The 24,177-nt window shown below is 44.2% G+C and overlaps 1 protein-coding gene across 6 annotated transcripts in view; it reads left to right on the forward strand.

The window, feature by feature from the left end:
* NSD2 (nuclear receptor binding SET domain protein 2) overlaps positions 1-24,177 on the forward strand; it is a 99,431-nt gene that overhangs the window by 34,351 nt on the left and 40,903 nt on the right. For 5 of the 6 annotated variants that reach the window (XM_032333585.1, XM_032333583.1, XM_032333587.1 and 2 more), the window contains 4 exons: positions 1,189-1,813; positions 4,864-5,026; positions 14,906-15,072; positions 15,567-16,049. In XM_032333585.1, coding sequence (XP_032189476.1) covers positions 1,277-1,813; positions 4,864-5,026; positions 14,906-15,072; positions 15,567-16,049 — 1,350 coding nt within the window. In that variant the 5' untranslated portion in view covers positions 1,189-1,276. Of the gene's footprint in view, positions 1-1,188; positions 1,814-4,863; positions 5,027-14,905; positions 15,073-15,566; positions 16,050-24,177 lie in introns of those variants that run through there. The other variant, XM_032333588.1, reaches the window with a different exon arrangement.

The following is a 24,177-nucleotide window of genomic DNA, read 5'->3' on the forward strand; positions in this document are numbered from 1 at the left end:
ATTTATTCACAGCTGGAATGGGTGCCTGCCCGTTCCTTGTTCCTAGCTGACCTTTGGGTTTTGGTGCCTTCACAGGATTCCCCAAGTGGGGACTAAAGTTGTACAGTAAAGCCCTTGATTATCCCATGTAGCCCAAGGGGTCTTCCTAAAACTGCCCCCTTTTGCCCTTAGGCCTTAAGCGGCCAGCAGGGCACATTGCAAGTAGTGCACATTATGACTCAGCAGTGTTGACCTCTCTAGTTAATCTTCAGGAGATAGCTAAATAAAATTTGCCATTACTATAGTACTTCTTGTCATAGCATTTAATTTTGGGCCTGGGCCCAAGGCCTGGCCAGGACGGGGTGGACAACAGAGGTTAGCCCGAGCATAAACCAGAACTGACTTGGGCTGTTTTCTCACTTTGTAGGCGCCCTCCCTTTCCCTCCCCGCCCCACCCCGGGGCCCCAGAATCAATCTGGAACTAATGGTGTGCCAGCCTTTGGGAGATCTGGTTATCAACTGTGCTGATTAGTAACCTTGGGTGTGTCACTGAACCCCTCTGCTTGGGACTCCTAAGCTGTGACCAGAGGAACTTTGTTTTGTGTTCTTCCCTCTTGTCCTTTTACAAAGGTCTGTCTTTGTTGTTGTTTTTTAAAGATTTTATTTATTTGAGAGAGAAGTGTGTACACAAGTTAGGGGAGAGGCAGAGAGAGAAACAGGCACCTTGCTGAGCAAGGAGCCAGACTCTGGCTCCATCCCAGGAACTGGGACCACGTGCTGAGCCAAAAGTAGACGCTGAGCCATCTGAGCCCTGAAGGCGCCCCCAAAGGCCTGGCTTTGTGTGAGCTGCCTCAGGCACATGTACCAACGGTGATCTCCTCATTCAACAGCGATTGAGCCAACTGAAGCGTGTCCATGGCCACGGTGCTGGGTAGTGGTGGTGGCACAACTCGTGTCTCCATGCTTGTTTTTGTGTTCTTTTGTGTTCTCCCCCTTAAAAATGATCCCTCTTCCTTTCCTTGCAACTTTATCATTTTGTGATTCTATCTCATTTTTGTGAAATCAGAACTGCGTCTGTGACCCAAATGATTATGGAAATATTGTAAATTGTCTCAGAATAAACGACTACCCAAAGTTGTACCAGTGTCAGCATGCTTGTGAGGTTTAAACATAATGTTTCTTTTTATTTGTGTTTTTCTTATATTGTAGTGTTCTAAGAACGGAAGCATCTGGGCTGAATGGAAGTTAGCATCAAAGAAGTCCTTTTTCTGTTCAGAAAGTTGTAAAGTGCATAAAGATGAAGCAGGCACCAGAAATCCTTGGCAATACAAATGGAAAGACTCAGAACTGTGAAGTGAATCGTGAATGTTCTGTGTTCCTCAGCAAAGCCCACCTCTCTACCAGTCTGCAGGAGGGGGTCATGCAAAAGTTTAATGGCCATGATGCACTTCCCTTTATTCCATCTGAGAAGCTGAAAGACCTAACTTCGCGTGTATTTAATGGAGAACCTGGTGCTCATGATGCCAGATTACGTTTTGAGTCCCAGGAAGGGAAAGGACTTGGGACACCGCCTAACACCACCCCTATCAAAAATGGCTCTCCGGAAATTAAGCTGAAGATCACCAAAACATATATGAATGGGAAACCTCTCTTTGAATCTTCAATTTGTGGTGACAGTGCTGCTGCTGTGTCCCAGTCAGAAGAAAATGGACAAAAACCAGAAAATAAGGCCAGAAGGAGCAGGAAGAGAAGCATAAAATATGACTCCTTACTGGAGCAGGGTCTTGTTGAAGCAGCACTGGTGTCCAAGATCTCAAGTCCCTCAGATAAAAAGGTATCCATGAGGCGCTGTGGCCAGGGTACGGCCAAGTGCAACAGCCTGTTACCCTGAACGTGGGTACCACAGGAGGGTGCTTCTGCATGTGGGGTCGGCTAGAGGGGTGGAGAGGCCACTGTGCATTGCTCTCCAACTCCCCTGTCTGCACATGGCTGACCGTGGTGCCTGGGCCGTGCTTGGGCCCCCACTTTAGGACACTCTGACATTGGACTCAATAGCAGCCTGTTGAGTCCGTTGTGAGGCCTGGGGAGGTTAACTAAGTGTTTAAGATTAAATGACTAAAGAGAGGTAAACACCAGTTTCTAAACCCGGGTCTGGCCAATTCCACAGCCCTTGACCTTTAGGCTGTGCTGTTTCCATGGATCTTCTCTCCAGAGACATTTTTTAGCCTAATTGCAGAGGTGTGTTGGGACCTAGCTTGGGGCTTCTTCAGTTTATACCATCTGAGGAGTGGGAAGCAAAGCTGTGTTGAACAGGAATGCTCCTGTCCTTCCATGTGGTTCACTGTCCACTTGTCTCCTCTACCAGGGCGTCTGGGACATGGTCTACCTCCTTGGCGGCTGGGGCTATGTCCTACACTTTCACATTCTAGGTTCCCAATGCAGAGCCCAGCACTTGAACACATCTGAGGAAGTGTTCACTTATCCAACACTGGGTGGAAACCTCTTGACTTAAAATGAAGGAAGGTAGTGGTTTTTGTCTCTGTATCTTAAAGGGGGCACTCAGGATGGCCCTCCACTTAAATCATTGTTGGCCAGAGAATACAGCCGGAGCTTTGGCCTTGGCAGAAGGAGGTAGGGAGGGTGCCAGGGGCTGATAGTATGTATACAGTCTGTATGAACAGAATCTGGAAGTTGCCTGGTGGCCACTAGTCTTTAGTTGAAACTCCAGGCTTCCTTGCAGGTGTGGACAAAGGGAACCTGAAACTAGTTTGGGTTGGAACATTTAATCATCATCAAGGTTGGGATATTTAGTTTAAATTTACAGTTGAGGAATTTTATTTACAGTTTTCACATATAAGAGGGGAAATGGCTGCAGTTTCCTTAAAATTGTTAAAATAATGAAGATTTTTAAGGGTTTGAAAAAAGTGCCTTAAGGGGCACCTGGATGGCTTTGTGGGTTGGGCCTCTGCCTTTGGCTCAGGTTGTGATCTCGGGGTCCTGGGATCGAGCCCCGCATTGGGCTTTCTGCTCAGCAGGGAGCCTGCTTCCCCCCTTCTCTCTCTGCCTGCCTCTGCCTAATTGTGGTCTGTTTGTCAAATAAATAAATAAAATCTTTTTTTTTTTTTTTTTTTTTAAAGTGCTTTAAGTGCTCAGGAGCTGTTTAGCTGTTGCTAATGTAATTACGACAGTGAATTATTTATTTATTTTTTAAAAAGATTTTATTTATTTGACAGAATGAGAGAGAGAGAGAGGGAGACAGAGCACACACAAGCAGGGGGAGTGGCAGGGAGAGGGAGAAGTAGGCTCCCCGCTGAGCAGGGAGCCTGATGTGGGACTCCATCTCAGGACCCTGGGATCATGACCTGAGCTGAAGGCAAGACGCTTCACTGACTGAGCCACCCAGGCGCCCCTACCACAGTGAATTTTTTTAAAGATCAATTTAGTGAGCTAGGCTGATGCAGTGGGTTTTTGAAGTGCCCATGGTTGTGGGGGACCTCACTCTTTCATAGGGGAGGAGGCCAAGTGCAGGTGATTCCTAGCTCTGCTGCCTGGTTTTGTGAAAACTTGGGCAAGATACCTGAATTTTGACTCTCCATCTTCAGAGTGGGGGTGATACCACTCATCTTCATGGGGCTGCCATGTGGCTTAGATGTCACAGAACGTAAAGCTGGGATGTTGTGGAGGAATCAGCATAACGTGGCCACTCTGTGCCAGCCCTTCCCAGCATGCACGCTGAACTTTTTAACAATTACTGAGATTTCAGAGCTGTTGTTCTTGGTTTACAGATGAGGAAACTGAAGCCCAGACAAGTTCAGCAACTTGCCTACGTATGTAGAGCTCTTAGGGGAAAGCTTAGGAGTTCACACTCACAAGGAGGCCAGGAGTCAAGCCAACTCTGCTTATCCCACTGGAGGGCAGAACTGAGAGGGGTGTGTGGTGGCAGTGGCCCTGGTCAGGTCTCCTAAGTGACATGTGTTCTGAGGTGGAGAAACTGAGGCTTAGAGTCCCAGGACTCAAATCACAAATGGAGCCGAGACTTGCTGCCATGCCCTCCTGATGTCCTTGCCACTCTGGGTTCTCCCCTGTTGGGTGATGCGTGTGCTCCAGAGAACTGACAGATGTGTGGCTGGGGAGCAGGGGTGGGGGTGTGTCAGAATATGGATTCAATCCGTGAAAATTCTTTGACCAGGTGAATAAAACACCGTTAAAGACCATCAACTAGGCCAAAGAAGTAGATTTACATAGGGCTCTCCATCATAATGTTGAGTACCTACTGTGTGTGCCAGCCACTATGCTGATTCTCTAGTTAGGGCAAGGGACAATTTTACTGAAGTAATAGCAGGGGAAGCATGCTCCTTTTCTTTTCTTTCTTTCTTTTTTTTTTTAATTTTATTTATTTATTTGAGAAAAAGCATGAGCAGGAAGGAGATGGAGAAGCAGACTCCTCACTGCACAGGGAGCCCCATGTGGGGCTCAATTCCAGGACCTTGGGATCATGACCTGAGCTGATTGCAGATCGGATTAACCGACTGAGCCACCCAGCCACCCCTCCTTTTTAAGATGTTATTTATTTATTTGAGGAAAGAGACTAAGAGGATGAGTTGAGAGGAAGGGGCAAACGGAGAGGGAGAAGAAGGCTCCCTGCTGAGCAGGGAGCCCAATGTGGGGCTCCATTCCAGGACACTGAGATCATGACCTGAGCCAAAGGCAGATGCTTAATCAATTGAGCCACCCAGGTGCCCCGCAAGCATGCTCCTTTTTCAGGGGTGTGTGTGTGTGTGTGTGTGTATTTTAAACCTCTAGCCTGATTAATCTTTGGATAAAAGGCTGGATTTAGGGGTACTCATTGGATGTGTTAGTATGTCTTTTGTTGTTCATTTTCAGATTGCACCTAAGAAAGAGTCCTGTCCAAATACCGGTAGAGACAAAGACCACCTATTGAAATATAATGTCGGTGATTTGGTGTGGTCTAAAGTGTCCGGTTACCCCTGGTGGCCATGCATGGTTTCTGCTGATCCACTCCTTCACAACTATACCAAACTTAAAGGTATTGTGTTTTTGGACTATTTTTTCATCTTTCTCATTCTGTACTTAATCTTTCTAATATCCAAAATTTTTTTCTTACTCTTCCATAGCCATACTATGGTTCTTTGTTTTTTCTATTTAAAAAAATTGTGTTAAAATACACATAATATAAACTCTACCATCTTGACCATTTTTAAGTGCACAGCTCAGTGGTACTCAACATGTTCACATTGTTGAATGGCTGTCACCACCGTCCATCCCAGGACTCACCTTGTGAATCTGAACCTCAGTGTCCATTCAGTAATAATTCCCTCTTCCTGCTCTTCCCAGCACCTGACACCCACTGTTCTATTGTCTGTCTACTTTTTGTAGTTTGGTTTGCAGTTCCCTAAAGATTAGTGATGCTGAGCATCTTTACTTTTGCTTATTAGCCATTTGTGTGTCTCTGAAGAAATGTCTATTCTAGGCCTTTGTTCATATGTGAATCAGATTTTGTTTTTTTTTTTTGTTGTTAAATTTACAGTGGTTCATTTTGCAACTTTAAAGTTAATAATTGGTTCAGATGTAGCACATTGCCATTTGTTTTTATATCCAACTCGGATATGTACTTTATCTGATTGTATTATTAGTAGCGGAGTGGTCTTGGCCTTATATTGCTTTTTAGTTTTTATGGTAATTTATTACTGTTTAGGTAAACAGTGATTGCTTATTTCAGCGTGATTTTCAGAAATTGTATTTTATATTAAGTTTGAGTTATAAAAAAATGTCCCAGTTTATTTTTTAGGCCTGTGGGAAGAAGGAAAAAACTAGAAATGATCTTCTTTGGCATCATGAAACTTGGGAATATAAATTGGTCCATGGAACAACTGAAGAACACATTAAGAATATAATATGTTATTGATACAGATTAGAGCAGATGCAAACCTAAATATTAATTGGAGAGCTCACAAAACAAAAGCTTGTGTGTTTTTAGAGGAAAAAATGAGTTCAGGTGGTTTAAGATTCTTCTAGAAATTTCTTGCAGATAAAGTTTGAATTTAGTTTGAGGAAGGTGATAAATGGTGAACACAGTGTTGGAGCTGAGCCAGGGTAGTGCCCAACTGACTTGTGCACCCTACAGAACTGCGGTGACTAGACCTGCGGACTGGGCCTGGCAGGCTTCCCGGCCTCTTAGTACTGCTGATCACTCAGCCTTCTATGGCATCTTAGTGGTACGGGAGCGCATGTCCCCTCCTGTTCTTGGCTGGGGGTCTGAGCTCTCACAGGAGCAGCATTGCTGCTCTCACTACAGGTTGGGATGCTCTTGGCTTGCTGTGTTGAAGCATATGGCTGCTGGGGATGGGGTGTGGGGGTGCCCACCTGGCAAAGAGACTTGAGAGGAGGTGTGTTCAGGACGAAGAGGACCGTGTTCGAGTCCCGAATGCCTCTGAGTCCTGCCCAGCCTTCTTCCTCGGGGTGGTTGGACTCTGCCTCGAGGCTCAGGAAAGCACAGGACTTGTGGCTAGAAGAGCCTTTGGGTTGGCTTCAGCTCTGACTCCTTGGAGGACCTTTGGGATCCTCAGCTTGCCAGAATTGGGGAGTCCCTCCCACGAGGCTTCAGGGTCCCCAGGATGCATCCCAGAGGCATCTAGACTTGGTAGAGTATGAAAAAAGTTACCAGTTGAGACCGGCTGGGCAGGCACACAGGTGTGCACCAGACGTGTTGCTGATTCCTTCCCAGCTCTGTAAAACCACACAGCAAAGCAAAGTGGAAGTCACAGGGGTGGGGGTGTGTGTGGGGGTAAGGGGGTAAGAGGGTGGGGGTGGGGGAGGGTTTATGACCACACACCACTGGTCTGCCTAGCACATTGCAAGCAGTTTTGAATGTGTAGGGATTTCGACTTTGTTTATATGACGCTCCTGGTATCTCAGACCTATGTGATTGAAGGGGTCTTTTGAATGTCTCTTGGGTCCAGCTCCTGGGATTATTTAATTTTAATTTCATTACATCTTTCTCTTGATTTAGAGCAAAATAATTCCTGTAGTCTACAGCAGCCTGTCTGAAGGAATGCGCACACAGCACCATTTTTATTCTCTCTCACTTCCTCCTCCTTTATTCTCCAGCCCTTACTCTTGCTTACAATGTTGGAGCAGAGCATTATGCTCCCAGTGGAGGCATGGGCTCTGGAGTCAGCCTGCCAGGGTCTAGCACAGCTGGTTGGTCTAGTCATGAACTGCTTAACTTCCTTAAGCCGTAATTTCCCTATATCTGAAAAATGAGGGTGATGATAATAACACTTGTTTGGAAAAGGTCTTTCCATGGTAAGTAGTGAGCATTCAGATGTTAGCACACGTTGCTGTCCTTTTCTTTTTTTACTTTTAAAACCTGAATTTTTATTGTATCTGTCCCTTTTCCTCTGGTCACCTCTAGGGTTCTTTCCTGAAAGCATTCCAGTTTGACCATTTATTTCCTCTGCAGGATCCTAGTGTTGGATCATTTAATTTAGCTAATTTTGTACCCATTTTTAGTGCCTTTATATCATCAGATATGCCCCGGCTTTCCCAGTAGTCCCAAGGGTTCATACTTGAGTTCCATCTTATTGCATGTTTGTTTGCTTTGTGAAAGATTTTATTTATTGTTTGCTTATTTGTTGTTTATTTAAAAACCTTCCAAGCCCATTTTTCAAAGCCTCACTCCTAGATGTGTCAGCAGGGATCTTCTAAGAACAAGGACAGGTTCCTGCCCAACTCAGCACCCAGACACACGAGGGAAACACTGTCTCATTGTCAGGGCTCTTGCTTAGACTTCCCCAGCAATCTTCAGTATTTTCTCTGTGCCTTTTTTTTTTTTTTTTCATCACTCTGGGTTGAAAAGGGTGTTTGCATTGCATTTAGCTGTCTGCTGTCTTGGCTTTTTAGGCTCCTGCAGTCTAGACCAGCACTCCTTGCCCCCAGCACTCATTGCTCTCATCTCTTTTGATCAGACTCTGGTCCATAAGACCAGCCGGGAGTACCACGTAGGTGTTCACTGAATACCTCCCTTCTTGCAGTATGTTTCTCTAGGAGTTGTTTGGGGATGCAGAGAAGGGAGTACCTGGTAATCACAAGCAAATCAACTTCAGAGGACTCGTAGTGTGCATTTGAAAAGTAGTTCAGAAGGAAGGGAACCACGATGAGCATACTCCAGCTGACAGGAGATTCACACGACCTTCTAAAAGAAAAGGGGTCAGAGGACACTGAGAATGTGGGGGAAGAGGGGTGACAGAAGGACACATGTCTCGGTTGAATTTCATCAGGAGCTCTTGGTATGGGCTGTCCCACTTCCCAGTAGGTGGTGGCCAACAAAACTCCAATGGAAAATACAGACCTTTTTTGTTATTACTGAGTAATCTGTGGCTATGTTTGGAGATTAGTTTCCTCTGCCAGTCTTTCCTCATGATTTTAGCACTCCTTTACAATCCATTGGCTTATAAAATGGTAACTGTCCATTTTTATCATGGTTTCGTATTTAACTGGCATTTTTCTGTGAAAATGAGCTTCCTTTTAAAAATTTAGTTATATAGTGGGGCGCCTGGGTGGCCCAGTCGTTAGGTGTCTGCCTTCAGCTCAGGTCATGATCTCAGGGTCCTGGGATCGAGCCCCACATCTGGCCCTCTGCTCAGGAGGGAGCCTGCTCGCGCCCCACCCCCGCCTGCCTCTCTGCCTACTTGTGATCTCTTGTCTGTCAAATAAATAAATAAATAAATAAAACTTTAAAAAGCAAAAATTTAGTTATATAGTATAGTTCTTACTTTTTTTTTTTTTTTTTTTTTTTTAAGGATTTTGTATATTTGTTTGATTGAGAGAGGGAACACAAGCAGGGGGAGTGGGAGAGGGAGAAGCAGACTTCCCTCTGAGCAAGGAACCCGAAGCAGGGCTCCATCCCAGGACCCTGGAATCATGACTGGAGCTGGAGGCAGGTGCCTAATGACTGAGCCATCCAGGCACCCCAGTCCTTAATCTTTAAAAAAAAAAAAAATTTTTTTTTAATTTGGTTTAATTAACATACAGTGTATTATTAGTTTCAGAGGTAGAATTTTTAGTGATTCATCAGTTGCATATAACATCCAGTGCTCATTACATCAAGTGCTTTTCTTAATGCCCATCATGCAGTTACCCCATTTCCCTGTCCTTTCTTTTTTTCTTTCTTTCTTTTTTTTTTTTTTTATTTATTTGTCAGAGAGAGGGAAAGAGAGCGAGCACAGGCAGACAGAATGGCAGGCAGAGGCAGAGGGAGAAGCAGGCTCCCTGCCAAGCAAGGAGCCCGATGTGGGACTCGATCCCGGGACGCTGGGATCATGACCTGAGCCGAAGGCAGCTGCTTAACCAACTGAGCCACCCAGGCGTCCCACTTTCTTTTTTTTTTTTTTTAAGTTTTCATTTATTTATGAGAAAAGAGAGCATGAGTCGGGTGAAGGACAGAGGGAGAAGCAGACTCCCTGCTGAGCAAGGAGCCTGATGCAGGACTCCATCCTAGGACCCTGGGATCATGACTTGAGCTGAAGGAAGATGCTTAATCGACTGAACCACCCAAGCTTCTTAGTCCTTACTCTTTCTCATGCTCAAATTGTCCCATATTTAACGAGCAGGAGTCCCACTAAGTCCCTTTCAGCAGTGTCCTTTTGACATGTCTCAGTCAGCCTTTGACCACTTCTTACATGTGGCCCAGTAAGATGCTCATTTTATACTTTGCCCTTGTCAGGGAATCAGCTAGTTTCTTGGAGAAAACTTGGGTCTTTTTAGAAGACAGTGATGTGTAGAAGCCCAAATCTGGGCACCAGTTGTGTTCAGCGCTGTGGGAGACAGAGATTTCACAGGGATGTGTGAGGTAACACTCCGGGCAGCACTGAGACCTGGCTCCAAGTGGAGCTCTGGGTCCGTTTATGATTCCTGAACACTTGGCAGGCAGCAACTCCATGGTGGGAGTGACATGGTGAGTAATGGGTGTACTTTGGGGGTTTAGATGTCCTTGTTGGGGATGGACTAAGGACCTGAAGAAGGGGTGGCTTCTGGCATGGAACTGGCTGAGCATATGGGTCTTGTGAAGCAGGTATTTTTTTTTTTTCTTCCTGTGAGATGCAGCTCCCTTACCCTACCCTGTATCCCCACCCCCAATTTTATTTTCTTTATTTTTGTGTATGTGTACTCCCCCCCCCCCCACTTATCATGCTTGGATTTATAGATATGCTTGAATTTAGATCTTAGTAATGCATTCAGATTTTAAGAATTGAAGTATAATATACATGCAGAAGAGAATACAACTCATAAGCTGCAACTCAATCCAGGCACTTTTGAGAAATTTCCTTTGAAAAGCTAAGTTAATAAAAGTTCTAGTAGCATTTTTGTGATATATAGCAGCATAACTTGTCTACTATTTATAAGGGCATCCAGGTGGATGAGCAGCTTTGAGGCCTGACTCTTTAAGTTGGAAACAGAAGATAAATGTATGTTTTAGATATTATACTGTGAAAAAGGAATTCTTTTGGATTGGGAGCTTCATGATCTTCTTGACACGTCTGTTCTCATAAGATAACTGGGGTCAGGAGTCAAGTAATTATCTTTTGTGGAAAATTTTGTTGTCACTTTTTCTGTTACGGAAGGGAACCCTCATTGGTTTATTTCCAAATTCCGGCATTTTCTAAAAATACTATAGATAATCTGGCTTTCTCATATCTTGGGTTATTTAATAGTATAATCTCACTGATTTTTTTTCTTTTTTGCTTTTTCTCTCAGTTACTAAGAGAGGTGTGTTAAAATCATCCACTGTGATAGTGAATGTACCTTTTTTTTCTTTGCAATTTTGTCAGTTTCTGCTTTACCTATTTTGGTGTTCCAGTGCCCCCCAGGGACTAAGCCAGGAAAGTCAGGCATGGTGATGCTTGTCCTTTATTTCCTATAGAACTTTGTGCTGTCATGTCCTTGTGATTTTGTCCATGCGCTCTATTCTTGCCTCTGTGGACTTTGTCTGCATTTTTTATGGCTTCTCTTCCTCCCTAGAGCTTCAGCTCCAAAGCAGCCATGTCTCTTTGTGGAATCCATTTTGCATGCATGGGTGACTGCTGTTAACTCAAAGGATTCTATAGAATCTGGAGAGACTCTGGCTCAGTCTGGCCCAGAGGGTCAGGGACCACCTTAAGTCCCCTGGGCCATGATGGGGAGGAAAGGATTGTAATGCAAAATTAGGTACCTGACTGTTGGTGGTTCTCTTAGCAGGAATTGTATGTAGGTCAAGCGATGACAGTTGTTTTCATACCAGCCATGATTGATGAATATCAGAAATCACAGGAAGAAATAATTACGAATAAATGGTGGGACAACTGGTTAATTATGTGGTAAAATAAAACAGTGAGATATTCATCTCTCAACTTGAACCAAAGAAATTCATATGGATTAAAGAAACCCATAAAAATAGGGGAAAATTAGGTTATATTGCTACCAAATGTCTAGGCAGGAAAGAACTTCAAAACTAAGTACATTTGGGGTGCCTGGGTGGCTCAGTGGGTTAAAGCCTCTTCCTTCAGCTCAAGTCATGATCCCAGAGTCCTGGGATCAAGCCCCGCATCGGGCTCTCTGCTCAGCAGGGAACCTGCTTCCTCCTCTCTCTCTCTGCCTGCCTCTCTGCCTACTTGTGATCTCTGTGTGCCAAATAAATAAAATCTTAAAAAAAAAAAATTTTAAAAAAAACCCCCAAACTAAGTACATTTATTTTACAAACTTGGGATCGGACTATAGTATTCTTCTCTGCTTTTTTTCACCCCACCTGTAAGGAGCATTTTTCTGTGTAGTTAACTGTTTATAAAAAGTAATGTAAGTTCATATTATTTCATCATATGCACTATAACAGATTTTCTGCATTATGCGAATGCTGTGACACATGTCTGTAGTCCTTTTCATGACTAAGGAAAGTTTTTTCAAAGTATTAAAGTAATGGAAGGAGTTATAAATCCCCTAACATATTTTTGAATCTCACCTATTATAAAATCAAGGAAGTATACACACTTATAAACAAACCAAATTCTACTGAGAGGTTAGTTGTGAAAAACAGTTCACTCTCCTCCTTAGAGCTAATTATTTTTAACTCTTCTAACATTTTCTTGTAGTTTTAATACTATCTTTTGATTTTTCATTTACATATTTTCTGTTGATTTTCTTTTATGGAAAATGAAGACTGATCTTTCATTTATTTCTTTTCTTTCCATTCTCTGCATAGAATTAATTCAGGGTTCTTTGGTGATTTTTGTTTGTTTGTTTTAATTTTTAGCCTATTAGGGGGCAAATTAACTCACTGTTTTTATTACATCAAACATAAATGTTTACATAATTTTGACTATGTAAATATCATTCAGTGCAAAGCAAATTGTGTTCTGTAATTGCATTTTCTTTTTTGTACAACTTCTTGTTTTTCTTGGAGTTAATTATTGCCTTTCTTTCTTTCTTTCTTTCGTTCTTTCTTTTTCTTTAATAGGCTCTATGTGGGGCTTGAACCCATGACCCCGAGGTCAAGCATTACATACTCCACTGATGAGCCAGGCAGGCACGCCTGCTTTTTTTTTTTTTAATCATATACTTTGCTATATAAGACTATAGAGCCTTACTTTTAATTTTTTTTGTTTTTCAAATACTCATTTCTCTGTCCCTGTTGGGGGGAGGAAGAAAGAGAATCTCAAGCAGACCCCGCTGAGCCACTGAGTCCAGAGCACAGAGCTTGCTGTGGAGCATGATCCTAGGACCCCAAGATCATGATCTAAGCTGAAATCAGGAATCAGACACTTAACCAACTGAGCCACCCAGGCACCCCTTGGATCTCATCTTTAATCCTCTTTCCTTGTTCAGATTTTCTTTGGTATGGAAGAGTTCTTTTATCTTTTCTTCCCCTAGACCTCCCAGAATCTTCCCTTTTCCTGTTTCAATCTGTATTGCTGGCACTCTTAACCTTTTGCATAGTGATAATCTCAGACCTTTTTAAAGATGCTTTCCTGAGTTACATGCATTGTTTTCTGTGGCTTCCCATTGTGCTCACTCGTGGTCAGTTTCCTTTTTTGCTGGAGTATAATTTTTAGGTTCTAAGAAAGTGTATATGAGAGATAAATTTGATTCCCTGTCATTTGGAGGATGCTACTTCTGTGTTTTCACACTTGACTGATGGTTTGGCTTAGTGTAGAATTTTATGTTGAAAGTAATTCTTTTCAGAATTTTGAAGGTATTACATCATTTCTTTCTAGCATCCAGGGTTGCTCTTGAAGTACCTTGTTATGCTACTGCTACTTTTCATTCCATTAACGTGGAAGCTGCCCTTGTCCCCTCCCCCAACACCTTAAATGTCAGAAAGATGTGCATTGGTATGGCTATTGGATGAGGCACTTAGGATTGTTTTAGTTCTGAGACATGGTCTTGGGTTAATTCTTAGACAGTGTTCTCTCTTTCTGTCTCTAGAACAGTTATTTGGGGTATGGTACTTCCTGGTTTGATCCTATAGGTTTCTTATGGGAGTAGATGTTTTTCACCTTATATATCTTCTTTCTGGAAGATTTCTTAACTGACCTTCCAAGATTTCTTGTTTTTGTTTTTTGTTTTTTTCAAGATTTCAAGGTGTGTGTGTGTGTGTTTTTTTTTTTTTTTCATAATTGTATTTTAAAGTTTCCAGTAGCTCTTTTCTTTGTTTTCTTTTCATAGCAAACTAGAGTTTTTCTTTGTTAGGTGTCATCTCTTCCTAGAGTTTTGTGTGTATGGCCTTGCAGAGACTGCTTATTTCTGTGTATCTTGGACTTGTTTATGCTGGGGGCTTCCCTGGGGGGACCTCTCAGTGATACCCAAACATTTGTGTTTGAGAGGGTATCACTCAGAGGTCCTGCAACCTGTATGTGGAGAGACTGTTAGCTTATTTACACTCCAGCTGGCTGTTGGCCACTTAATTGGGAGGAACTCCAAAACAACTCAATGGAGAGATTTTTCCTCTGGGGTGTGTTTGTTCTTTAGGAAGTGTTCTTGGATTTCTTGTGACCAGCATTCTCTGAAGCAGCAGGGGCTGATAGTTCTCCCATGGAGATCCCCCATTGTCCCTCCACTTGGCACAAAAATGTGACCTCTTATTTTTTTAAGTTCAGTGTGGGACTTGAACTCACAATCCTGAGATCAAGACTTGAGGTGAGATCAAGAGTTGGATGCTTAACTGACTGAGCCACCCAGGCATACTGAAATCTGACCTTTTAACCAGCTTGCTTGTTTTCAACCTCACTTTTCCTCAGCCGAGGATGGCACCTCCTCTCTTGGATTTTGGGGTCAAGTGTCTCTTTCCTCACCCGCCTCCTTTCTGACTGCACTGTAGGAAGTGGCTTCCTCCTTTATTCTAAGAGGAGCATCAGTGGACATCTGAGGGGCTACCCTGTGGCCTCATGGGTGTCCTCAGATATCCTTGGTGCCCTAATTCCCCTATAGACATTGTGAATGAGTAGCCAGCCCAAGGTTGCCCAGCTGTAGGTGGTGGGGTTGGAATTTGAATTCAGGCTGTCTTACACCAGTCTGTATCCCTTCATTGCTGCATAGGCCCCTCTCTGTTGAATGGCCCTTTTGTTCATGTTGTCTCTTGGCCTTCTTTATTTGGTAATCTTTTTAAGTGGATCTTGGAAGGGAAATGTCCACTTTATTTCCTAGTATAATTTGAATCTTATCTGAGTTCTTCATAAATGCTTTTCCTTTCTCTTTGACATGGAGTATGGTGGGGATAAAAAGAGTAGGACTTTTTTAGAGGTTAACAACTAAAACAGCACCAAATAAAATGACCTCAAAGCAGCTTCCAACTTCCTATCAGTAATTATTAATAGACTTGCCTGATTTCATCCAAAATTCTAACTTTCAAGTTCTAACATTTTATTTTAAAAACTAGGTCAGAAAAAGAGTGCACGCCAGTATCACGTACAGTTCTTTGGTGATGCCCCAGAAAGAGCTTGGATATTTGAGAAGAGCCTTGTAGCTTTTGAAGGAGAAGGACAGTTTGAAAAATTATGCCAGGAAAGTGCCAAGCAGGCACCCACGAAAGCTGAGAAAATTAAGGTGATAGATGTTCCTTAAGTACAATTTGAGACCAAAACTTTAATTTATATTCTTATTTATTTTGAAATTGTGGTGGCTTGATTTATTATAATGGCTTATGTCTGTCATTGTTTAACTTTGCCCAATACACTGTGTTACAAAACAAGACAAGTTTCCTTAGAGATGGTATATTTGTTTTACCCATTTGATGATAGAGCTAATTTTTAAAATAATTTTTATTCTTTTTATATATATAAAAATATGTAGTGTTATATATATTATATAATCTATATATTACATTAGTTAAATATGACTGGAATTGGTTTCTAGTTTAAAGAAATAGTAGCTACTATATTGGGGTGAATTCTGTCTAAAACCTTCAAGTTAATTGGTTTTTATAGTTTTTGATTTTAAAATTTATCTGAAATTATTAAAGTGTGCTTTTTTTTTTTTTAAGTGTGTTAACTTTTTGTTTGTAAAATGAAACTTATAATGTCTTATGTTTTTCCTTTTAGCTGTTGAAACCTATTTCAGGGAAATTGAGGGCCCAGTGGGAAATGGGCATCGTTCAAGCAGAAGAAGCTGCAAGCATGTCAGTAGAGGAGCGGAAAGCTAAGTTCACTTTCCTCTACGTGGGGGACCAGCTTCATCTCAACCCTCACGTGGCTAAGGAGGCAAGCATTGCTGTGGAGTCTTCGGGACAAATGGTAGAATCCTCAGGGGTCACTGAAAAAGCTGCTGATAACCCCAAGTCCATGAGAGAAGAGAGCATTCCCATCAAGAGAAGGCGAAGAGTCAAGCTGTCTGGTTCTGCCGAAAACCAAGAAAGTGATCCTGGGACAGTAAAGAGTACTCCTCAGAAGATGGCAGAGGCCGATCCCAAGAGAGGGGTAGGGTCTCCTCCTGGAAGGAAGAAGACCACGGCCTCCACTCCACGAAACAGGAAGGGAGATGCGGCATCCCAGTTTTTGGTCTTCTGTCAGAAGCACAGGGATGAGGTGGGTACTGTGATGGTTTCTGAGGTGTTGTGTATTTATTCGGGGAGTTCCTGAATTGGAGGAACATCCCTTCAGTGCTGTTCCTCTGTTTCTCAGCATTATCAGTCTGTAGCGAGCCTTGCTGAGATTTTAGCTCTAATAAATAAGTATTATTAGGTAACAGTCATCCTTGGGGCAAAGATGCTTGCCTCTGCACTGTTGGTTATGAAAACATCTCTCCCATTGTGGACGAGAAGATACCGGGATGGGAATAGATCAATGATGAAAGCATTTGAACACTTTCCTTAATTGTCGTCATAGAAAACGGCATCTGTTAGTGCATTGTAAAGCTTGATTTTGAAGAAATCACCTAAAGGGATTAGGTGCTTGTTTTTTTGTTAGGTTCAATATTACTTGAGGTGAGAGGTCAGTAGGGCTTTTTTCAGTAATGTGAAGGTGGTACAATGTGAGAAAATCTGGTATGTGATTCACTCTGATACTGATCAAATGATCCTCTCAGTAGATGGAGAAAAGGCATTTGATAAAATTCATTGCTCTTTGATACAGAGTTAGCAAGCTAGAATTAGAAGGTGACTTCCTTAATCTGTTGAAGGTTATTAATCAGGAACTTTCAATAAGCAACATACTTATTAATGAAACTTTAGAAGCGTTCTCTTTAAAATTGTGAACAAGGGATGCCTGGGTGGCTCAGCCAGTTAAGTGGCTGCCCTCAGCTCAGGTTAGAGTCCTGGGATCGAGTCCCACATCAGCGTCCTTCCTCAGTGGGGAGCCTACTTCTCCCTCTGCCTGCCAGTCCCACTGCCTGGGCTCACTCTCTCTCTGATTTAAAAATAAATAATAAAATGTTAAACAAAATAAAATTCTGAACAAGACTAGGTGCCTTTCTTTAACCAGTTATGTTAAGTGTTGTAAAGAAAATACTAGCCAGTATGGTAAGATAAGGGAAAGGAAGGAGAAAGACATAATTGTAAAAGAAGAAATAAACCTGCCATTGTTTGCAGAGGTCTGTGTAAAAAACTTAAGAGAATCTACAGAAAATCTTTAGAAATAATGAGTTCATTAAGACTGGTAGTTGTAAGATCAGTATACAAGAACAGCAACAAAGAGGAAACGTATTAAGACAGATACAATTTGGGATGCCTGACTGGCTCAGTTGGTGGAGCATGTGATTCTTGATCTGGGGATTGTAAGTTTGAGTCCCATGATTGGTATAAAGATTAATTGAAAATCTTGAAAATAAAATTTTTTTTAAGGTTTTATTTATTTATGATAGAGATAGAGAGGGAATACAGACATGTGGGAGCTGGAGAGGGAGAGGCAGGCTCCCCGCTGAATAAGCCCGATTCCAGGACACTGGGATCATGACCCAAGCCAAAGGCAGATGCTTAACGACTGAGCCACTGAGGCAACCCTGAAAATAAAATCTAAAGGAAAAAAAAAAAATACCATTTATGACTGCAACAAAATATAAGGTATCAAGAAATAAGTAAAATATGTATAATTTTGGAGAAAAATAACACTTGGTATTTTAGTGGACCTAAATAAACAGATATGTTAATTGCAAGGTTTAGTATTCTGAAGTCGTAGTTGTCAGTTCTCCTTATTTAAACTATAAATTATGTATAATCCTAATACAATTCCCAATAGGAATTTCTTTACCCTTTCTGATTGGATGATAAAAAGCCACACCTGAACGTTGGCCCTATTGCACAGGAAGTTCTGTTAGTAGACGCAGGGATGTTTGTGCCATGGGCGTTCAGAACGGGAGCATTATCCAGAGTAGAGCCCTGAAGCGTTCTTGAGGGTGTGGAAGCAGTTGGGAAAGGGGTGCAGACAGCTGGTCAGAACTCAGTTACTGTGGAACAGCTTTATGCTTTGGGAGAGGGGAGGATTTGTTAAGGCAAACTGACCATAGATTGGTGAGGAGCTGTGAAAGTTTATGTGCCAAGGACACCATGAACCTCAGGGAAAGGATGAACTGTGTGTATAAAGCTCAAACTATTCTGAAGCCTATGAAAATGGCAATTTCTAGAAAAGTGTGGACAACCAGTGCATCCATGAAGAGATGCTGCCCCACCTTGCTGGCAGCCAGGGTGCTGCAGGTGATGATTGCATGGGAGTGGAGCTCCCCTGCCCCAGGTGAGCCACACAGGCCAGCACCTCCGGAATGAGGAACAGCAGTGAGAACCCCCATCATTTCTTCCACTAGGTTTCAAGAGAAATTCGGCAATATATAGTGGAATTGAAAATGCATGTTTTTATGTATTATGTCATGCCCAGGTATTTGCCCCAGAGAAACTGGCCCGTGCACCCAAGGAGATGGCATAGTGTTCAAAACCGGGATGCTGTGAAACAGGTGTGGTGTGCTCTTCCAGCAGGATTCTGGGCATGAGTGAAGTGAACCCGCTGGAAGTTGGGGGAGGGGGAAAAGCAGTGTGCTGATGGGTATGCATATCCCATCATGTTCCTATGAAGTGTGAAGTGTAGCAACCCACCTGTGTACCTGCATCCACCCACAAAAGTAGATGTGTAGCTGTGAGTGTATGTCCTTGGTCTCAGAGCTAAGAAGTCTTCCTAGGCAAGGTGGAGGAACTGTGACCATTGCTGAGTTTGAAATGGTGCAGAGCACTGAGCAGTGTGAACAGTTAGCACACTGGGCCTGCTGCAGGCCAGGGGCACCTGTGGCAGACTTGGAATGTCTACCACTGTGTGGATGGTTGGACTCCTCTTGTAGTTGCTGCAGACCTGCATGCTCTGGGACTTGGGAAGCAGCCAGCCAGCTGTGTTCCAGCCTGTTGTTCCTAGTCTGTTTCTTCATGGTCTCCACTCATCTGAAATTATGAGAGAAAAGTGTGTGCCTGAGAATTCAAGCCACTTCACAAAGACCATCCTTTTTGCTTTTGGGGACCTAAATTGCTTTCAGATGGCCTTCCCAGTACTAAGAAACATGCCAAGAACAAACAGAAGCCTGTCAGTCCAGACACTGCTGACAAGCTGCGACTTGAAGGCTGACACATGAGTGAGTTGTTCTGCCCTCAAGGAGCAGTAGCTCTGCTCTGGAGCTCTCCGGCTCTCAGTGCCCCTCCAGAGCCTATTGCCTGTTGCCATCGGCATCCTACTCTAAGCAGCAACCAGACAGAAGGGTGCACAATTAAAATTCAGTTCCGCATTAGAGACAAGCGCTCTGCCTTGCTCTTCCCTGCTTGGACCTTGTCTCTATAGGGCAGGAGGGTTGTGTGAGGCCCATGGGTCCCTTCCCTCCCAGCTGGGCTCAGGTGCTAGTTGATTTTGTGTTGTCAGAAGAGTGATGATGGCAAGATGCTCTTTAACTGGTTCAGTTATATTGTTGTGATTATAAGTGTGTTTGTTCTGGTTCTGTAATAAGTAATCCTAGATTCCAGTTGAGAATGATCTGGGTCTTTCTAGGGTCTTTTGGGAGGTGGTGGTGACTCCAAGGATGGTTTTTGTTTGGTTATTAATTGATTAATCAATGCCCAACCCTTGAGGAACAGCTTTGGGTGGAGACCTCCCTTTGCTTCCTGGACCTCCCTTTTCTAGAGTCACTAGATAGAAGACTGTGACTATCAAGGACGTTTGGCTGCCACTTGGCTCTCTTTGAGGTCCAGCTTCTTGCACATGAAGTGAAGTGTTAGGCTTTGTGAGATGTATGCAGTTTTTGTTAACATGTTTTGCTTGTTCATCTTTGTCCATCAGGCTTGGCTCAGATGTTTAGCTCACAAGTGTGTTCTGTAGTGTTCCTAGAATACAGTTAGAGGGGCTGTAGGCAGGGCAATGAGTTTGCTGGAAGACAAAGTCCACAGTGGGATATAGGCCCACTGATGAGGACCTGGGTGGGGTCAGGGGTCAGGGGGACTCTGTTTGGAGGCAAGGAGTCAAGAGCAGCTAGGGGAGGCCCACTGTGATGAAAAGCCACAGTGAGGAAGCGACTGTGAGGAAGAATTTACTGAAGGCTTTAAGCATCAGTTGTGTTGTCAATGACTACTGATGTGTGTGGTCTCAGTTTCCCATTTTTATTTTTATTTTTTTAAGATTTTATTTCTTTGACAGAGATCACAAGTAGGCAGAGAGGCAGGCAGAGAGAGAGGGGGAAGCAGGCTACCCACTGAGCAGAGAGCCCGATGTGGGGCTCGATCCCAGGACCCTGAGATCATGACCTGAGCTGAAGGCAGAGGCTTTAACCACTGAGCCACCCAGGCACCCCTCAGTTTCCCCCTTTTTTTTTTTTTTAAGATTTTATTTATTTATTTGACAGACAGAGATCACAAGTAGGCAGAGAGGCAGGCAGAGAGAGAGAGAGAAGGAAGCAGGCTCCCCGCTGAGCAGAGAGCCTGATGCGGGGCTCGATCCCAGGACCCTGGGATCATGACCTGAGCCGAAGGCAGAGGCTTTAACCCACTGAACCACCCAAGCGCCCCTCAGTTTCCTTTTTTTAAAATTTTTTAAATTATTTATTTATTTATTTATCTGACAGACAGAGATCACAAGTAGGCAGAGAGGCAGGCAGGAGAGAGAGAGAGGAGGAAACAGGCTTCCTGTGGAGCAGAGAGCCCGATGTGGGGCTCGATCCCAGGACCCTGGGATCACGACCCGAGCCAGAGTCAGAGGCTTTAACCCACTGAGCCGCCCAGGCACCCCTCAGTTTCCCATTTTTAAAGAATCTTTTTCACCTTCTCTGATCCTAATTTTTACAGGCGCATTAGAGTTGATCCATGCTATATGTCTCCATTCTTTGTATAGATGTTCGTGTCAATTATGTAGTGTTGCATGACACATGACCTCAGAACTTAGTGGCTTAAAACAACAACACACTTGGATTCTCAGACAGTTTCTGTGGGTCAGGAACTTGGGAGCAGCTTAGCTGGGTGGTTCTGACTCAGAATGTCCCATGAAGTCGTAGTTAAGATGTTGGCTGGGGCTGCATCTTCTGAAGGCTTGACTGGGGCTGGGAAATCTTCTTCCAAGGTACTGTACTGATAGTGCCTGTAGGAGGCCTCATGTGTGGTCCTCTCCATTGGGTGGCTGGGGTGTCCTCATAGCACAGAGGCTGGCTTCTCATGGAGCAGTTGATCCAGGAAAGGGCAGGATGAGGTCTTACATAAATCTTAGACCTGACAAATTGTATGCCCTTGTTTCTACACTGTGCATTGGCTGCACTGGCCAGTGCTGTTCAATAGGGAGGCAGGAGTACTAGGAGTGGAGGTGTGAGGTGTAGGGTACTGTAGCCGCCTCAGAAGTCTAAAAGCCACACAAGGCTCTGAAAGGATGTGTGAGGTGACCGGTGGGCTGAGAGCAGGGAGTAGAACTCTGAGGAGCACACAAAGTCTTTGTACTGGTAACAGTTTAATCAGCACAGTGTGTGAACTTGTGGATATTTGGTTTTCCATATTTTTTTGTGTGTCTGAGATATAGTTTATTAAAACTTGGGGCACCTAGGTGGCTCAGTTGGTTAAGCATCTACCTTCAGCTCAGGTTGTGATCTCAGGGTCCTGGGATCGAGTCCTGCATAGGGCTCCTTGCTCAGCGGAGAGTCTGCTTCTTACTTACCTTCTATGCTCATGCTCCCTCTCTCTCTCTTTCTCTTTCCTAAATAAATAAAATCTTAAAAAAAAAAAAAGAAAAAATCGTTGGGGCGCCTGGGTGGCTCAGTCAGTTGAGCATCTAATTACTGGATTTGGCTTGGGTCAGGATCTCAGGGTCCTGAGATGGAGTTCCATGGTGGGCTCTGCACTCAGTGGGGAGTCTGCTTGAAGATTCTCTCTCCTTCTCCTTCTGCCCCTCCTCCTGCTTGCATACATGCTCTCTTTCTCTTTCAAATAAATAAATCTTTTTTTTTTTTTTTTAAGATTTTATTTATTTGACAGAGAGAGGACACAAGTAGGGGGAGGGACAGAGGGAAAGGTGGAAGCAGGCTCCTCCCCACTGAGCAGGGAGCTGGATGTGGGACTTGATCCCAGGACCCTAGGATCATGACCTAAGCCAAAGGCAGACGCTTCATGGACTGAGCCACCCAGGCACCCCTCAAATAAATAAATCTTTATAAAAGTATGGAGGTTGCTACTACTGAGTGCTTACTGTCTGTAAGATACATTGCCTGTATGTTACTGTGAAAGAAGATTATTCAGTTCTCATAAAGGCCTTTTGAGGTTGGCGTAAGTTATCCGTGTCTTATAGCTAGCTACCCTGAACTCTGAGATGTAAAGTGACTCTCCTGTACTGTGGGAGGACACAGGCAGGAGCAAGGACAGGGAATTGGCCCGAAAAATCACATCTGTGCATGTTTGTGTGTGCACCTGCATGCATAGAACTTGTAGTCTTCGTACTCCCTGCTTCAGTGATGAGGCCCATAGACTTCAGGGAGAAGCCAGGGCCTCATTAACCCAAAATGATGAGGGGCATACTTCTTTGTCCCCCTGGAGTTCACAGTACATGACAATGGGATGAAAAATAAGCAGGTGGCCCCCCAGAAGGTGAGCACTGTGGGTAGGATGGTGGCTGCTTTGACCTTTCTATTTCCTGTACCTAGCTCAGAATGTTCCTTGAATGAATGAATGAATGAGTGAATACAACATTGTAGCTGAAATTAAAAGGGTGTGCCAAAGTCAGCCTGGTGGAAGAAAATGTTTCAGGAGAGTGTGGCCTGTGGAGAGGCAGAGCCTGTTGTTGTGCCCCTGAGTGCAGAGTTGTTCAGGGAGTGATGAAAGGGGAGGGTAAGGATGGGCTCCAGGCTATGGGGGGGCTGTGGAAGACATTGCCAAGTGGCAAGGACCCTATTCTACATATGGGCCAGGTGTGGTCCCTCTAGTTGCAAGGAGGGAGCCCTTTTAGGATGGGATTGTCAGCCGGTAGATGGGTAGGACTGAAGGCCAGGAGACTGGTTTGTGAAACCATAGTCATCTAGATGGGGTGGATACACAAATGTTCAGGAGTGGAGCTGGCCGACCTGGCAAGGGATTTAGGAACAAAGGGAAGGGGGCCTCAAGGAGTCAAGTCTTGTTTGATGACACAGCTGTGAGCATGGCATGGCTATGATTCATCTGATTGAGGACATTGTATTCAGGGCTGGATGACTGAAGGTGGTGGGTCCATGAATGCATGTGCTGATCATGAGGAATCTGGAAGTGGAGAGTTCCAGAAGGCAGTTGTCCTGTGACTTTGAAGCCCTGTACTGAAACCTTTGCTGCGTGAGGGTCTGAGACCTTTGATGCTTGGAGTGTTGGGGCTGGTGAGCTCACCCTCATGAAGGATGGGCAGGCAGAACAGAACCCTGCTGGACTGAGAGGCAAGGGGGCCCCAAGATGAGAGGAGGAAGCAGGTGTATGTGGGGCCGGGACTGCAGGGGCACAGTGGGAACGGTGACAGTTCACAAGAGACACCGAGAACACCCAGTAGAACGCTGGAGCTCAGAGCTGTTCTTTGCGTTGCAGAAGGCATCCTTGGGATGTGAGGACATGGAAGGCCTGCATGATTGTTAGGCTGCTGTTGACCCACATCTGAAAATGCATGTGCTCTGAGATGCGAGAGTGGGTGGAAGTTGGCGTTGGCGGTGTGCCAGTGTCCCTCAGGGCGGGGAGGACTTGATGAGGTGGCGGGGAAGGGGCACAGAAGGCCATAGGAAGCCGTCTGCAGTGACCATGTTGTGAGTAGGGTTTTGCATTTTGGGGCAGAGGTTACCCTTGTTGGTTGGGCCAGTGTGGGTCCAAATGGTAGTAGTGGTAGTAGTGACCAGCAGCATTAATTTGGTGATTCCTTATCCCTGCCAGGTGAAGAGTTACTGCCCCCTCATCACAGAGGGGGAGACCCCTTCACTTGCCCGAGTTCACAAAGCTGCCATATGGGAACCACACATGAACCTGGGGTCTGGCTCCAGAGCATGCTGGTCAGTGCTTGGAATCAGGCAGCAAACGTTTTTTGAAAGGGCCTCCTGGGCAGTTGAGGCCTGTGTCTGTTACTTTGCACTGCTGTTGTGGCAGGACAGCCGCCCTGTAGAACAGGTAAAGGGGCGCCAGTGGCTGGTTGCAGTAAAACTTGATATATGAACGCTGATGCTTAAATTACTTGTCATTTTTATGTGCCAGGACATATTCTTCTGACTTTTTTCCCCCAACCA

This window comes from Mustela erminea, chromosome 2 (genome assembly GCF_009829155.1).
Source record: "Mustela erminea isolate mMusErm1 chromosome 2, mMusErm1.Pri, whole genome shotgun sequence".
In the NCBI taxonomy this organism is placed as follows: Eukaryota; Metazoa; Chordata; class Mammalia; order Carnivora; family Mustelidae; genus Mustela; species Mustela erminea.